Raw genomic sequence first — 16686 nt, forward strand, 5'->3', positions numbered from 1 at the left:
TCGTGTTTTGAACTTTCCATACATTTCCCTTCCCTGTATTTTTTTTCCCGCGAGCTATTTTTAGAGCAGTTCACGGCTGGTTCGCTAACAGAAAAATGTATGGAAAGTTCAAAACACGACTAGACGCTTTCTGGCACAGCTACATCCCTCCAAATTTTTTTCTTAAAATCCTTTTCCTACTGCCAAAAGTTTCCAATTCATGAATTTTTCAGAAGCGATGTTTTATGAAAACTATCTGACAACAGATTGCAATACAAACACTTTTATTTCGAGCCTGTTTTCCTACTCGTCAAAATGTCTTCGCGAACCGTGATAAGGCCTATTTCAATTGATAGGTAGCCTTTTTGCAGTAAATTTCAGTTTTTGTACCATTTTCCTGGCTTTAGGGACATCAAAAAGTCCAAGATGGCGGATCCTAAATGACCGTCATTTTGCATATGAGTACATTGTCTCTTCGTAAAACTAGTGCGACCCGGAACTAATTACCCCTCGACTACCTAAGTTTGCGGGATTACTAAATCCCCAATATATAATTTTCGGAAAGGTATCGTGATGTAAAAATTATTTTTTTTTTACCATTTATAATTTTATGCATGGAGATCGTTGATAAAACATTGTTATGATAATCTACGTTAGGATTTCGTTAAAATAGAAATCACCAGATTGAAATTATTCATCATTTCCTAGACGAGGCGAATCCCCTTTTTTACTAAGAGCAGATTACACGTCTTGTTAAAAGAAAGCAATAAGTGAATTGAACAAGTAAGGTGTAATTTATCCCAGACCATAGCATTGTTCAAAATAAATTATTGCATGCCATCTCACCTGGATTATTTATGTTTTTCTCAGGGTTTTCTTGTCTCTTTAGCCGATTAACAAAAATGACCGAAGAATATCCGAAATGCCATAAAACAACGTACATTTTATATTTCCTTAGAGCAAGAATTAACAATTTTCTAACAGAAATGGTTCAAGTAAAAATGGAAGAGCAACCAGCAGGTCTGTACATTTTAAAAGCAAACAAACGTTCTCTGGGTAACGAAATTGTTAAGAAATAAGCTTTCGGCTACAAAAATGCAGCGTTCAACGAAAGGTTTGTCAAAACCTGCAGTCTGGTAGCTGAATTTCTAATTATGAATCTTTTTGACCAGAGAACGTTTGTTAGCATTCAATAACAACATGGTACATTGTTCCAAAATGGTACTAGGCTGAGAGATAAAACTAAAAGAAGAGACATACTTACTTTTCTTTGATCGTAAGTAAATTTTTATCGATAAACAACAATTAAAAACAATGAGATTGCTAATGCATTTAGTTTTAATCGCCTTCTATTTCGACCTCGGTTATTTTATGTAATCGAACGAAAGGTTCGCTGCTTGGTATGACGCAGGGAAAAATAATATTTGACAATAAGAGTGCTTGCACTGCTCAACGAATAAAGGGTTACTGTAGTGACAGCCGTAGTAACAGCAAAATAAAGAAACAGAAACAGACAGAAGACTGTGAACGATGTTGACTGTTAAATGTTAACTCTATCCCATCAAGACAGCCAAGTGCACGACCATAATACAATTTATAAACTTACGTGTATAAACTGTTAACCTTGTGCGTCACCCGAGTGGCACTTCTTTGGCACGTACCAGTTAGTGAGCTTCTAATTCCAAGTATAAGTATTTAGTTCTGAAACTAGTATGAACTTTCTTTCTAAAAAAAAGAGCCAGAAAATTTTGAATCCTGCAGGAACAGAAGCGATATGACAACTTGGAGTAAAGCCAATCGTCATAAACGTTTTCTTGAGGTAAATTTAACACTTTCTGTAAGCGACTTTCTGACTTAATAAATATTGTATAACTGTAACTATTGATGCAACTGTGAATAAAACTGAATTGAATTGAATTGAATGGAATTGCAAAGTTAACATATTTAAAAACCGTTATAACTTTAATACCGTGAGGGAGGATCCCTCGTTTTTAAAAAAAAATATTTTTTCTGCTTTAAAGCATTATCCTGAACATTTGGACTCAACATATGATCAGAAATACTTCAGAAAAAATCAATCTGTCCGCAACAGAATTTATTCCAAATAAGCTTTTCACGCAAATCCGGTGCCATTTAAATCATAATTTCTGAAAAAAATTAAATTGTATAAATTAAAATGAATTAACCCTCAGTTCTCTTGGTTTCATGCGCGTCATATGTTTATGAACGTTTTGCTACGCCATATATTTATCAAGACACGAATGTGTGGAAATCTATAACTATTATAGTAATAAAAAGGTGGAAGCGAAAAATTATAAAATCCATTTATTTCAACTGCTTGGTAGTCTCCTTCGCAGCCGCTTGGGCCGGAGTCACGCAACGGGGAGCGTTGCGTGATTCCGGCCCGAGCGGCTGCGAAGGAGACTAACTGCATGCGGGTCTAAGCTATCCTTTCTAATGACAAGTGTTCAGTATTTGTCTCTTGAAAAGAAAAACGCCTTCAATATTTTGCCAAAGATTCGTTATTTTCTTTCAAATCGATCCACCGGTGTTTAAACAGGTAATGTGGCGAGTGGCCAAGCACTCAGACTTACCTCTTAGATAAATTTAAACTACTCTCAGTTCTCACAGAGAATATATTTTAATCTCAGATCAGAAAGATTTGAAACTCTCTCTACATTAGTATGTTTGGCCCAATGAGAAGAGCTAACTAGAGTCTGTCGCATCCTAAGAGATTAAAAACCTAGTCAAAATGAATCCAATGCAGTCTTGTGTGTATTTTAATCTGCGTGAGTGTACGTATTAATTCTTGGACATTTAACTTTCAGGCAATTGACAAATGGACATGACTTTTCGTAATTCTGTTTTACTTGTCATTTTCAATAAATTAAGAAAGACACCAGGAATTGTTTTCTATCCACTTGTTAGTACCCATTGCCAAACTCGACAAGTACAAACAAGTACCCAGTGCAATAGTCGACACCATGTTTGTGCTAACTGCTAAGGTTGTAAATCTCCTCACGTTACCCGCCTAAATTAATAATTTTAAAATTTCTAAGAAGCCTACGTTTTTACTATTATTTTACGGTCCAACACCTTCTCCACCACAGAGACAATGTCCCCATTAGCTGAAAAAAATAAATAATTAAAATGTACATTCATTGGCCTATTCACCGAGAGCCTGCAATGGGTTTAAATATATATCTCATCTAGTCTTTTTTGGTTATTTAATTAACAATTATTCACCCACGTGGAGGTGAATAGTGATGGATATTTACCGAGCCGCGAAGCTGCGAGGTTTATATCCATCACTTTCAAGTGAATAATTGTTTTAGTATATACCACACAAGCTGAATAACTAGTGGACAAAAGCATTATTTAGTTTGAAAACATACTGAAAAATGGTATGAAATTTTAAAATCTCGCGCGCCACGCGGTGAGCGATTTCTTATTGCTTTCTTGAAGACAAATAAGACTTTTGCAGACACTTTTTTAGTTCCTACAGTGTCATTTCTTCAATTTTTCTGTGAAATTCGTCTTATTGTTGAAATCATGCTAAAAACTATTAAATGTTTCGTTGTTTCCATTGTAATTTTAGTTATCGGCAGTTTTCGTTAAAAAGGGATTGTATTTTCAATTTTCGCCTTAGAATACGAGGTTGATAAGATTAAATAACTTACCATTTAATGCCTTCAAACCAAACTTTGTTGCCATTAATGTATTTTTTTTTTAACAGGCGCCTCGTTTACCGAAATAGTTTCCTCTTAAGTCAGTAACCGTGGCGAAACGAGAAGCCATCTTGTTTCTCTTCGGCTGCTTAGAGGTGGATAGTGATTGGCTTATCATCTCCGAGCTAGCCAATCAGCGCGCGCGAAAAGTACTATTCACTTGTGTGGTAAATACTAACAATAAAAATAAAACAAATAAATGATGTCTCTACACAAATCTTTTAAATTCTGCCTCAGTTCTAATAAACAGTGACCGTAGGAAAATTAGAAGGATTTGTATGGAGTTATTGACGCATAAAAGTGCAAATACCTCGCCCAGAAATTTTCTAACACTAAGGCAAAATTACAAGGATTTGTACGGTGTCATCGGAGTATGAAAGTGCCAATATCTCACCTGCAAATTTCAATAAGATGCTGACTTTGTAGAAAGTACGCATTTTTCATCATGGTGTTTACGATCATCTTAATATATCCCATAATTTCAAAAATTTATTAATAATGATAAAAATGATTATGATCACTTACTTGGTAAGTTCGAGCGGGTGAGCTGGCCATGGTCCACATGCTTGCACCAGTTGAACTGACATCAAACCTAGAAGAACCACTGTAAACACCACAGGCATCTTCATGCTTTAAGGGCCGTACATAGCGCGGGGGCAGAGGGGGCAGCTGCCCCCGCCAGGAAAACTCAATTTTTTTCTAACATAGTGTTTGAGTTTGCTGAGCTAATTCTTGTAGCTGTACTGCTCCGAAATCACACGAAAATCGACTTATTTGGCTGAAAAAATCTTCCTTCAATGTGAATTCCAAATAATTATTTTGGAAAATCTTTCGAGGTAAAATCCAGTACGAGTTTTCTTATGAAAATAATGATTTTGTAATTTCGGCTCGGCCTGTGGTATAAAATTTGGCGTGTAAATATAAAGACTTACGTTACGCGACTCCCTGGCGCGTGTTTTAGCCTTTTAGGATCTAGCTTACAAGAGTATGTTTTTTCAGAGCTAAATTAGTCTTAATAGGCCTGCGCTACTCTCAAATATTTGTAGCAGTTTTGGAGGATTTGATAGAGCCTTGGATTTAACCATCGTTTGTTCAACATCACAGGTCATTCGTGCCTGATGAGTTTTGATGTCCTCTTAATCTGTGTGTTCAACGACAGTGTTTTTGATGCCGCATAGGGCATTTCAGCTGGGTTTGGTTTGGCTCATTTAAGTGCGTCACAGTTTTAACTGTCTTTCTTATTGAGATATGGCAATGTTTGGTTCCAGCTAAACAAGGTGGTTATGCCATAAATAAATCTGGAGCTCGAGAAAAACACACTTGAAAACGCACTTGAAATTTTGCCAACAAGCTGACACAATCAGGAGTTTCAAGGAAAATTGCTTAGACAGCCGGATACTACCTCTCATTTATTAATTATCAGTTTTACACAAAGTCGATTAGGTTGAGAAAAGGTCATAGAAATTCAATGATTCAGTTATCAATGTGATTCAGATTACGTTTATCTCATTTCATTTGGATTAGAATTTGGCACCTATAATTTCCGGTTTTTAGATAATTAATTAGCACGCTGAGAGACTTTTTTTTTTTTAACAATTTTTATTTGCCTTACATGAAACGGTATTTACAATGCCAGCTTGCAGGAGGCAGACCAGCTGGCTATTTTCAAGCGAGGCCGAAGAGTTGAACTTGGGGCTACCGAGAAACAACTCCAGCTTGCGGTCAGGGCCCAGTTGGTCGAAGCATGGTTAGCGCTAACCCGGGATAAATACCATAACAACCTATAGGTTTTAATACCTCTTAACCAATGGTTAGCGCTAACCATGCTTCGAGCAACTCAGCCCAGAGTGGAACCAGAACCTGGGACCTCCGGCTTACAAGTCGGACGCCCTAACCACTCGACCACGCTGCCTCATAGATGAATGCGGCTATTTGCAGATAGCAAAAACGAACTAGAGTCATAACTTCAAAAAGTCTAACGATGATTTGCAGCTGCTCATTGTCTAACCAGCAATGGTAAGTAGATTTTTACACAATCTCTACTTGAATGCATGAACACTAGAGACTCTCTCTACGACTTCGAGTTTTCCAATTAAGAGAAAGATCTCGCCCGAGAGAACAAGTGTCACTTTGGCGGGAAAACGAGATAGCTGTTATTATTTTACTACGAGTTTTTTGTGGAACGGCGTAGTGGCAACAAGTCCTCGAAACGTAGGTTATCCCGTCTTTTTTGAATTGTAGAAGGGGTTAGCTATGATCGTTTAAAATGAATGGATTTCATTGACCGCCGATAACCATACAATTAAGTGAGATCATAAAAAAAATATTAAAACGAAGAGTGAACTAACGAATAATAGCAGTCAACAGCAATAATATATTTGTGATTCGCCTTTTTTGAATTGCAATAAACACGTGCCGACATTTCGCGCTAAGTACAGTGATATTCATAGTACGTTTTGCTACTTCCTTAAACTTTTCTTGCATTATATTGTAAAGAAATGTTTAAATATCAAGCTAGAGGACAATAATTTAGCAGATTTTACTGGAACGTCAACTTGAAAAACTTCCCTTGAAACATGAACCCGTCTAGAACATGTAAGTTCAAGTCTTTGTTCCATGATACGTCTCTGAAGGTATTAAACGAGATCAGTGCGACTTCATAGTTTCCTTATTTTTAAAACTTGTAAAAACTTACTGCCTCGAGTCTCGTCTATATTTTTTGCTACCTGAAAGCTCGATTATAAAGAAAAAATTATCATTGAATATTGCAGAATACAATTCGGATAAGTAGCTTTTTACAGTTAATTCTGGCATCTAAAACAAAACTCCTTACTTTATTCCTTCACTGTACTTATCTGACGTTTTGCATCTCCTCGAAAATTAGTTTTGTTCCTCGCAAATAAAGGGGAGTTGTCTTCCACAGCTTGTATCCTTCCAGCTGCCTCCGTGGACTGCTATTTCTACGCAGTTCTCGTAATCCTTCCGGTTGTCTGGTTGGCTTGAAGCCCAGTTGGTGTAGGTCACGTGACTGCCGTCAGCCCACAGGAATTTTCCTTCCTTTGTGACGTCATTCAGTCCGATCCACACTCCACCAAATGGGTCTTTATTTGGATCTGCAATCGATCAATTTACATTCAAACTTCAATTTAAACTGTTTGGTTAAAGGGCTCATCTCTTTCGTACTCAAACTTGTCCGATCCCCAATATAAGGTAAGTGTATACAGCTGTTTCGACAAACGTAGTTCAAATAACGCGTAAAAGCGTACGCGATAATGCCAAAAGGTAGTCTGAGAAATACCCAATAAATTTCAAAAAAAGCTCCGAATCCATATTGCCCGCCATCTCAAGTTTTCGCTGTACAATCGAGGCAATATGAATTATATTCTGAACGTTTATTGAAATTCATTGGGTATTTCCCAGACTACATTTTGGCATTGTCGCGTACGTTTTTACGCTTTTTTGGACAACCTTTGTCGAAATAGCTGTATACACTTACCTAATATTGAGGATTAGACAAGTTTGAGTACGTTCTGCGCACCGTTCTTTCCATCTCGAGATATACGGGTTCGTATGTGCGGTGCCTACTAATACAGGGATATTCTTGCGCGTTTTAAAACTATGCGAAGAAAGCAGAACTTAGGAAATGTTTTTGGTATTTGAAAAGAAAAGTAGGGTAACAATGCATTTTTCAGAGATAATAAAGCTTCAATTTGACAAAAAAAAAAATGCCATACATTGTTTTGTATTTTAGCACTTTTTAGAACTATTGCTTCTTAGTTATCTCCAAGTAATGCGTGGTTACCCCCAATTTTCTTTTTGGATTCCAATAGCCCTTGCTACGATCTGGTTTTCCCACATTAAGAAATATACTGCGCAAAAATACCTCTGTATAAGTGAGCACCGTCCTTAAAATAGCATGGACAGTGTGATAATGATCGATGACAGTAATTTCAAAATACCTGTAACATTGGCCAGCTCCTCTTGGGTCAGCGCCTTTCCAATAATCATCAGATCTTTTAGATATCCCCGTAACGTCTTCCCGTTGTCTCTCTTTAGTCCGATATCATGCACCGTGTTGGGATTGTTCCTGAGGTACGAGCCGCTCGCTTGAGCCTGCATTCCAACTTTCTGACCGTCGAGAACGAGGTAAGCTTCGTTTGTATCTTGGTCCCAGGCTGCGGCCATATGAAACCACTTGTCAACTGGGGCATGCCTAGAATTATTCGTAAGAAGTTATTGGATACATTTACGTGCCATGAATATCGAACGACATTTTCCTCAACAGTTTATGTCTGTTTAAAGAAAATTCGTTACGCCATTTACAGTTTTAAAAATAAAAATAAAATAAATAAAATAAAATAAATGGGAATTTCTGTGGATTCCACGGGGTGGCTCTTCTGTCCACTGTGTCTAGATCGAAGTAGTATTTGGGAATGTTGGGTTTTGTGGAGGGAGGAAAACCGAAGTACTCGGAGAGAAAAAACCCTTGGAGCAGGGACGAAAACTATCAACAAACTGGCAATTGGGTGCAAAATAAAGAAATTACCAGCCGAGAATGCTGATGTTAAAAGTATTAGCTTTCGCTAACTTATTTCCTTTCACAAAAAAGGGACAAATGTACCGCCCTTCCTTTTAGCACATAACGTAGATTAGGTTAGTGCTGCTTATGATCGACGGAGATGATGATGATGATGATGATGGTGATGATGGTGATGATGATGATGATGATGATGATGATGATGGTGATGATGATGATGATGATGATGATGATGATGATGATGATGATGATTAGAATGGTGAGGAAGATGTCGATGAAAATTACTTGATGAAGATGATTATGGTGATGAAATGAAGAGATGTTGCTGATCAGTGATAGACTACAGTGTTTCGAGATAACGATCGTCAATTAAATAAAGTGTACCTCATTTTTTTTGCGATAACGCCAAAGTGAAAGAGGACAGTAAAACTAAAGAGGGGGAAGATATTACACGCGAGGGTTCAAATTCTGTACCAGCAGGGAGAATCTCATTAAGAACTGAGTAATAAAGAGTAAGACGAAATTAAGAAGTCTTTTCAAAATAAAATTATTTTTAAGGGTAATTGGCCTAGTCTTTTTCTCCCCCAGTTGCCAATCGTCGGCAAATACTTCAAGAAATGAAACATCTTTTGTATAAGTGCATGCATCACGTCTAGCGAAATGTCTGAATGATCAGACTTTAACGATAGAGTCACCAACTGGTGATGTAAATATGCGCTATATATATTGGTAAACTATTAAATTATTATTATAAAGTTGCGAAATGAACGTGTTGCTATCTTACACGTCTTGTTTAACGTAGAATAGTAATTCCTTATTAGCATTTACCCTGCAAAAAACCATGGGTTGTATTCTCCAACGTTGCTGGCACCCCCAAACAGACATTTTCCATCAGTATCGTATGCACTGACAAGAAATTGTATTGGAGAAGACCAATCTGAGTAAATTGGTGAAGGTTGATTAACCGGGCTCTGCAGTTTAACCCAGCTGGTGATGGTGAAACTTCTGCGTCCAAAGTTTACGGCTGGAGTAGTCGCGTAGGCGCCTGATCCGCTGAGATACAAAGACTGCACACCTTCCTCTTCCTTGTAAGTTGCTCCATTCGTAAGACTGTTTAAGGGTCAAACGAGGACATTATACCAGAACTTCAAAACCTCATTACTAATTCATAAGCCCATTGACCTATCAAATGGTCGATAAAACACCACGTGCAGTGACCTAATATCGATGAACCTCCTCCTTATTTGTATGCAGTGTTTTATCAGCTGATAAAACACTCCTCATTAGCATGCGGTGTCTCTCTCCTAAGCAAATTTCTAACGTTCACGAAAGCATAATTGTTATGAACTCTATTGACATACACTTTTCCAGGAATGTTTTGAAGCCGTTCGAAAAACTCGCAGACTGTGTTTTATCGGATCTAAAACCACTCGGCTGCGCCTCGTGGTTTTAAACCCGATAAAACACTCCTGCTCGTTTTTTACACATTATATAAAGATAATTCGATTCGTGTCAGTTTTATTAATGTCGCATGGACTCACTTTGGCACCTACAATTTTAATTCATAAACTTAAAGCTCTGGGAGTGTCGGGGGCTAGCCTTGGTTGGTACGTTTCAGTCCTATTTGACGTCCCGTTTTCAAAGAACATTTATTGGTCAAGCGACGTCCTGCAACGTACGTGTCTCAGCTCTGTTGGAGTTCCACAAGGATCTATCCTTGGTCCGCTCCTTTTCTCTACTTATATCAATGACTTGCCTTCATGCCTAAAGCACACATCTGTTACGCTATTTGTCGATGATACTGCCTTGTACTGTTCCGCGAAATCGTCGACGGATTTACAACAGATGCTGAACGAGGACCTGGCTATTGCGGCAGAGCAGCTTAATGACCATAAACTTACTCTGAATGTAGCCAAGTCTAAGTTTATGATAATTGGGAGCTCACAAAGGCTGAAGGCCCTCGGGACATTTAGCCTACAAATCTGTGACGAGTTCTTTGACAAGGCGGATTGTTATAAATACTTGGGAGTTATTATAAACGAAACCCTAACTTGGAGTGATCATGTTGACTACAATTCAACCAAACTAAATCAACGACTTGGCATTCTCAGAAGGATCAAACATTTATTGCCAATACACACCAGAGAACTTTACGTCAAATCAATGATCTTTCTTCTCGTGGATCATAGTGACATTGTGTGGGGAGACAAACACAACAAAACTCTAATGGCTAAAGTCCAGTTATTGCAAAACAAAGCTGCAAAATTGATCCTAAACAAAGCTACACTCCTCCGCAACAGAGGCAATTAATGAGCTTGATTGGCTAGTTTTGTCAGAAAAGCGACGGCAACACCGTCTTTCTTTTGTATTTAAATGAATGCATGGGTTGATTGACTGGAATTTTAATTTTACGCACTTAAGGGAAATCCACCCTTATAACACTAGGCACGAGGACAATGTTAGAGTGCCCAAATTTCCGGTGCCAGTGAGGACAACAGAGACTGGCTTATCAAGCGATACAAGAGTGGATAGCTCTTCCGGTGTCTATAACAAATCAAATAGCCTTGACTGATTTAATAAGCTTCTGTGAACTATTTTATCTAATTTTGTTACATCGTTAATTCTATCTTAGGATTTCGTCTCTGTTTAACTTTATTTTTTTTATATTTAATAATTTTTTACCTACTGTTTATTTATAATTTTTACTCAGGACCAGCCTGAAAACCACCTGAGGGTGAGGTTGCCTCCTTACTAAAGATATTTGTTATTATTGACCTAAAATGAGTGGTTTAAATTGATATTGAAACGAAGTTAATTTAGGTCAAGTAAAGATGATGAAGTTCCGAGAAATGCATGTACACAGGCAAATTAACTAAAGTCTATTTAATTTCCTTACCTTGGCAATTTTTAAGTAATACGTCTAATGATTTAAGGATCGACAACAGTTTGTGATGAGCTAAAACTGTATAGACATTCAGGATTCATGCATGTAAATATCCTGCTTATCTACCGTGTGTTTTACAGGGCTAGCGTTCCAAAAACCCATCCAAGTGACAAATCACGATATCCCATCTCAGTAAAGACAAATAAACAATAACCTTTAGATGGCGCGATCATATGCACATGTATTTATCATAGGACATCATCTGCTCCGAGAAGCGAATAGGTTTTTTTAGAGCTACAAACTCGGGAAAGCTGTCGATCACTTCGATCTCCAAACCGTGAGACAATGCCAGAGGATATTGGTGCTTTTATTTTTGTCAAAACCAAAAAGATAAAGGATATATATTTACACCTCATCTCATATATCCAGGTTTCAGTTGAAGCGTATGGCATCAAGTGGCAGATTGTAACTAGTTTCAGTTGCAGGCAAAAGAAAAAAATAGTGGCTCGTAATAAAATGTTATCACTTGAGGCGGTGGTGTAAAAAAAAAACAGACTGGGTTACTTTACTCACTTTACATCAGAATCAGTTCCATCCAGTGTCCAGTGCGCAATAATTTGGCTTGAACTCCCACCTTAAACAAACAAACAAACAAACAAACAAACAGTTACTGTGTACGTACTGCTTGGATACTTTTGAAGTTAAAACGTATTAAACCTAAATGAGCGGAGTGCGCCCTTCAGGTTGTATTGTAAGTTTATTCTCGTTTAAGTATAGAACAAATTCAAGTTGAATGTCTAAAGTATTTTCACGTTTGCTCTGGTTTTGCTTTACTTTGCTCCGTGATTGGCCAGCAAAACACGCGCCAGCTAAACCAATCAGTAGCAAAACCAAAACCAATCGTGACCTGCTCGCACGCTTTTTCCCACATTTGGCGACAGTTACATAAATTTGCTTCGATTTCTGATTGGTTCATTGCGCTGTTTGCGTCCGTTGTGATTGGCCAAAGTGATAGCAATTTATTTTTGGTTTTACGACATTCAAATGGAAACCGCTCTAGTATGGTAATAACTTCTAACCTGAGGTTGCGTTTGTTATAAATCGGTCAAATAAATGCGTAATGAATTTATTCTTGTATTTGCTGTCGATTGACACCAGCTCTCCACCAATCGCCTGACAGTATTTCCGTGCTCGTCCCCAGGTCTTTCTCTCAGGAAAAATCTTGAACTTCTTGGAATTATAGATGAACCAGTCATCCGGAAGAGCTGAAAAAGAAAACAATCAACAATCAAACGAACAATATAAAATAGGCAAGTGAAACTTTGTTCTCGATTTTCTATTCCTTTCTACCGATTTGTGTCTTATAATCTATGTGTGGCTTCTAATTTTCGTCTATTTTTGCTGCTGTTTTTGCCGCGTTTATTGATCGACGTTATGATGCTAAACCGACAGTCTCGAGGGATCTGTATCAGTGAAGCAAATGATACCTAATTCCAATAAAATACCTTACATGTAACAGTCTTCCTATTAGCTTATTACCTGCTCTGTAGATGCAATGATCCACTGTGCAGCGAGGAACTTCCTAAAGTTAAAGCAAAGGCTGTTAGGGTCAGCTGCACGTGAAACTAACTCGTTTTTTTTTTTTTTTTTTTTTGTTATTCTTATCGATCACACGCTCTAGAAAAGTCATTAACTGGCAAAGTCAGTCAAAGTTCATTACAGCTTGGTGGATTTGTTCAACGTTTTCACCTTTTCCCTAAAATTTGAAGGGCACAAGTTTTCTCAAACTTATTAATAATTCATAAAGGGACTGAATAAAGGAAATTACTACTGTGAAGGAAGTTTGGACAAGTGACCTCACATATCATTAAATTTGGTGAACTCTTACTTTGAATTTCTCCAAGAAATATCAATGAGAAGCTATTTCTCAAACTCATTAATAATTCACAAGTCCGCTTGCCAATTGAAATGGCTAAGTTTGCATGTTTCGTTTCTTACCGCCATCTCATGGTATCGATATCCGGTCTTCACAACTAGGTCCTGTGGAGCATTTTTCCGACTTGAATTGTTCAGATCGCAGGTGACCCAGCCTGATGGTAGCTTTTGCCCATGTACATTGATAGAGAAGCACATTGGCATGTCCACGCAATCCCACTCACACTTTATTGGGTGGTCGGCAGTCAAAGTTGTTATCACGTGATTTTCTAAAGCCACTCCTTCCTCTCTGACAAATTTGGCCATTCTGCATCCGACAACAAGAGGTAACCACAGCAGGTTTATCCACATTATTCTGAAATTTAAAACATGGGGATTGGAATAAATCTGTTTCTAAACAAATTTAATCTTGCAGAGTAACTGGTTGACATTATTGTTTAGCTTTTACTATTAAAAACTCTTCCGTTAATTGCGATTGCTGAGCTATACTTCGGGTAGTAAGTTGTGAAGAAGAGAAGATTTTTTTTTCGCATATTCTCGTTTTGTTGTAAAGCCGACTTCCGTTCAGTGAATTTAAACTCAGACGTTACTTTTTCAATGAGATGGTGTTGATAGCCTCTTGCCTGAAGGCACGTTTTTAAGTTGGTGATATTGTAATAGAATGATTTCACTGAGTAGTTGGTTCATAGAAGTCTCAGCAATTCTACAGTCGAGCGGGAATCCTTGACCGCCATTCACACGCTCTTTAAACCCACAGGGACTTTGAAATACACATTTTTCTTCCTGCCACCCACCGGGGTCAGAAAAGGACTCATTAAAAATAGAAGCCCTGAGACTTCTAATAAACAACTCCTCTGCAAAATCATTCTACTACAACATCATCCACTTCAAAACGGACTTTTGGGCTAGAGGCCCCCCTATAATCTCATTGAAAAAAAAATAACCTCTTACTTTCACTAAACGGAAGTCGGCTTTACCATAACACAATAAAGCAGCGAAAACTACTAAGAAGCGAAATGGAAAAGATGAACTGCTAGAAAACGTCAAAAAAGCAATGACACACTCGACTATCTCAGGGAGGCAACAGAGAGGGAATCAAAGTTAAGACAAGATGAGCTGGAGATAAAGAGAAAGCAAGAAGAAGATACCATGGTTACTCAGCAGGCACTGCTTTCTCAGCTGCGAGAACAACAACAATTACAGATGCAGCAACAGCAACAGCAGCAACAACTGTTTATGCAGATGATGCAGATGATGCTTAACAGCCAGCAAGCACAATCTCAGGCATTTACGGAACTTTTTAGAGAGGGACAATAGTTTTGGAGCAGTTAGTATTGCTGTAGTAAAAGACGTTTTGTGCATCTTAGCATTTGAACAGAGCTTTTTATTTCTTTCCGTCACTTTATTGTACTCTGATGATAACGCGTTTTACACTGCTGACAGGTTGTGCCCTATTTTGACCATGATTTCTTGTGAGAGGCCAAATTGTTTATGTCGTATAACAAGAGTATTGCAAATGTATCTCAAGTACAATTCATCAAATACAGTATTCCTTTAGAGTTGGCAGATTAATACCAAAATACTCTGAGGTAACAGAACCAAATAAAATGCTATGCGCATTCACAGGCATTCTGCATTAACGCACATGTTACATACATTTTTCCTACAGCACTCAATCCGATTTTAAGGTTCTTTTTAAATTCTAAGAATTTAAAATAATTAACAATGTCTCCGAATATCCACTCCACAGAAGAGCGGACTGTGCTCACTGGGGTCATTACACCACCCTTGAAGGGCCTTTGTAGGTGTGCTCGTATCGGATAGGCGGGGTCACCGTACACACAAATGGGGAGGCCAGTTACTGGAGAATTGGAAAACCTCTGCAGTTCTCGCAAGAATCCTGAGGTAGCCAGCATGAAACTGTCATGGCGTCTTCCCTCAACTGGGACAAACAGATTCCCAACTAATCCATTAGGCAAAGCAACAGCCTGAAACTTTATAGGTGTGCTCGTATCGGATAGGCGGGGTCACCGTACAAACAAAGGGGGAGGCCAGTTACTGGAGAATTGGAAAACCTCTGCAGTTCTCGCAAGAATCCTGAAGTAGCCAGCATGAAACTGTCATGGCGTCTTCCCTCAACTGGGACAAACAGATTCCCAACTAATCCATTAGGCAAAGCGACAGCCTGAAACTTGATGGTGTGGACACGCTTATGGCCGTTGTAGATGGCTCGCCGGTTTTCGTTAGGCCTACAAACTGGACGCACAGTGCCATCTACAAATCCCCAACAGTTATTTAAGGCAGCTCCTGCCTGCTCGTTCGCCTCAGCGTATTGAAGAAGCTTGGGAGGAGAGAGCAAATCGTGATTGTATCTTGTAAGCAGATGATGTCACCGACCGTAAATCAAGTTTATTATGTGGTTTGTTATGATGGAACTCTCAGGAACCGATCTGGCGAAATGATAAACCAAATCCCCATATCGACAAGGATAGGCAAAGAGCTTGAGATACATGCGTAATGCAGGTACCGAAGCAACAACTAAACCATTGTAAGTTGTTATCTCGTTTGGTAGCTGTAGCTGTTCACTTAGTTTATAAATGTCCTCCTTGTAGAAACAAAACTCGGCCTTGCATTCGTCGTTTGATTTCTCGTCTAAATCGGACTTGTCGTAGTTCCAGTGCGGAAACTCTGGATTTGTTGACTTGTGACAGTCGTACAAAATTACAAATTCTTGTTCGTTTATAAAGTTGCTTCCATAAGCGTATGCGATACAAGCTCTTGTTTCTCTTAAGTGAGGCATTTTGGTTTAAACAACTCGCCTTGTCAAAAGATAAAAACAAACTTCAGAAACGGCGGTAAAATTTACCGGTCGCGCATAAACGTCGTCGTCTTTACTGCGAATCGTAAATTCAAATTTCTACAGGACGACGACGCGGGACTATAAGGTGACCCGACGGCGCCGTCGCGCGAACGTCGTCGATTCGTAAGCTTCCTATTTATTCGCAGTAAACGTTCTTCACTTAGCTGTGTGTGTTGGCCTTCTAATATCTTTAATACAAACAAAAAAGTTCGTAAAGAGGAACAATACTTACGTTTTAGTTTGTCTAAGAAAGCTTTGCTCGTCCTTCCTTTTCGAGGGCTCTGTATCAGGCCTACAATTATTGTGTCTTCAAAAAGCACCTGTTTAAAAGTTAATTGACCGTCAGAGCTTGCTGAATAAGAAAAATAAGATGAATCAGTTTTACGACAAGCTGTGGTCCATAAATAAATGAAGGGAAAGTATTGTTATTTGTAATAACAACTGTAAGTATCAATACTTTTTAAAATTTGTGGCATTATTTGGTATCAGCCTGCTGTGCGAAATAAAGCTATCAGTGTTAAATTCCAAGCTATTGAGTTTTGTTTGATTGATTACTAGATTATTTTTGGAATTCCTTGCCCAATTACATTTTGGAATTTTCTTTTTGGGGTTATAAACCCAGACCAGACGTTCCCGGTAGCTTCTGCGGTCGGGTCTGCCTGTCCAGCATTGGTCTCGTCGGCCATGCATGAGCGGGTTTGCCGTGTACCTCTCCTTTGATAGATCTTCGTTCCGGAAGCCAAGCCACGATGCACTGAAGATT

General features: G+C 38.4%; 2 protein-coding genes and 1 pseudogene across 2 annotated transcripts in view; all 3 read right to left on the reverse strand.

The window, feature by feature from the left end:
• The window catches only part of LOC146465035 (protein Wnt-8b-like), a 42494-nt gene extending 38156 nt beyond the window's left edge, over positions 1-4338 (reverse strand). The window contains exon 1 of the mRNA XM_085128950.1: positions 4233-4338. Coding sequence (XP_084985076.1) covers positions 4233-4336 — 104 coding nt within the window. The 5' untranslated portion in view covers positions 4337-4338. The remainder of the gene's footprint in view (positions 1-4232) is intronic.
• Positions 4339-6131: 1793 nt separating this feature from the next.
• LOC146465039 (uncharacterized) lies at positions 6132-16314 on the reverse strand. The gene is made up of 8 exons (XM_085128998.1): positions 16156-16314; positions 13127-13418; positions 12668-12710; positions 12208-12393; positions 11702-11762; positions 9073-9354; positions 7667-7920; positions 6132-6820 (listed from the first exon to the last, which is right to left on the reverse strand). Exons 2-8 carry the CDS (start codon positions 13412-13414, stop codon positions 6588-6590), a joined length of 1347 nt encoding a protein of 448 aa, XP_084985124.1. The 5' UTR covers positions 13415-13418; positions 16156-16314; the 3' UTR covers positions 6132-6587.
• Positions 14601-15887, reverse strand: LOC146465040 (uncharacterized; annotated as a pseudogene).
• Positions 16315-16686: the final 372 nt, after the last annotated feature.

The sequence above is a fragment of the Pavona decussata genome, unplaced genomic scaffold (genome assembly GCF_977016875.1).
Source record: "Pavona decussata unplaced genomic scaffold, jaPavDecu1.1 SCAFFOLD_157, whole genome shotgun sequence".
Taxonomy (NCBI): domain Eukaryota; kingdom Metazoa; phylum Cnidaria; class Anthozoa; order Scleractinia; family Agariciidae; genus Pavona; species Pavona decussata.

What these genes read in the sequence shown, in the direction of transcription:
- LOC146465039 (XM_085128998.1), bottom strand. Translation starts at nt 13,414, where the DNA reads ATGTGGATAAACCTGCTGTGGTTACCTCTTGTTGTCGGATGCAGAATG. An exon ending in ATCGATACCATGAGATGGCG is followed by an intron (nt 12,711 to 13,126) that starts GTAAGAAACGAA and finishes CTTTAACTTTAG; the next exon opens with GAAGTTCCTCGCTGCACAGT. An exon ending in AACCCATGGTTTTTTGCAGG is followed by an intron (nt 7,921 to 9,072) that starts GTAAATGCTAAT and finishes GAATAATTCTAG; the next exon opens with GCATGCCCCAGTTGACAAGT.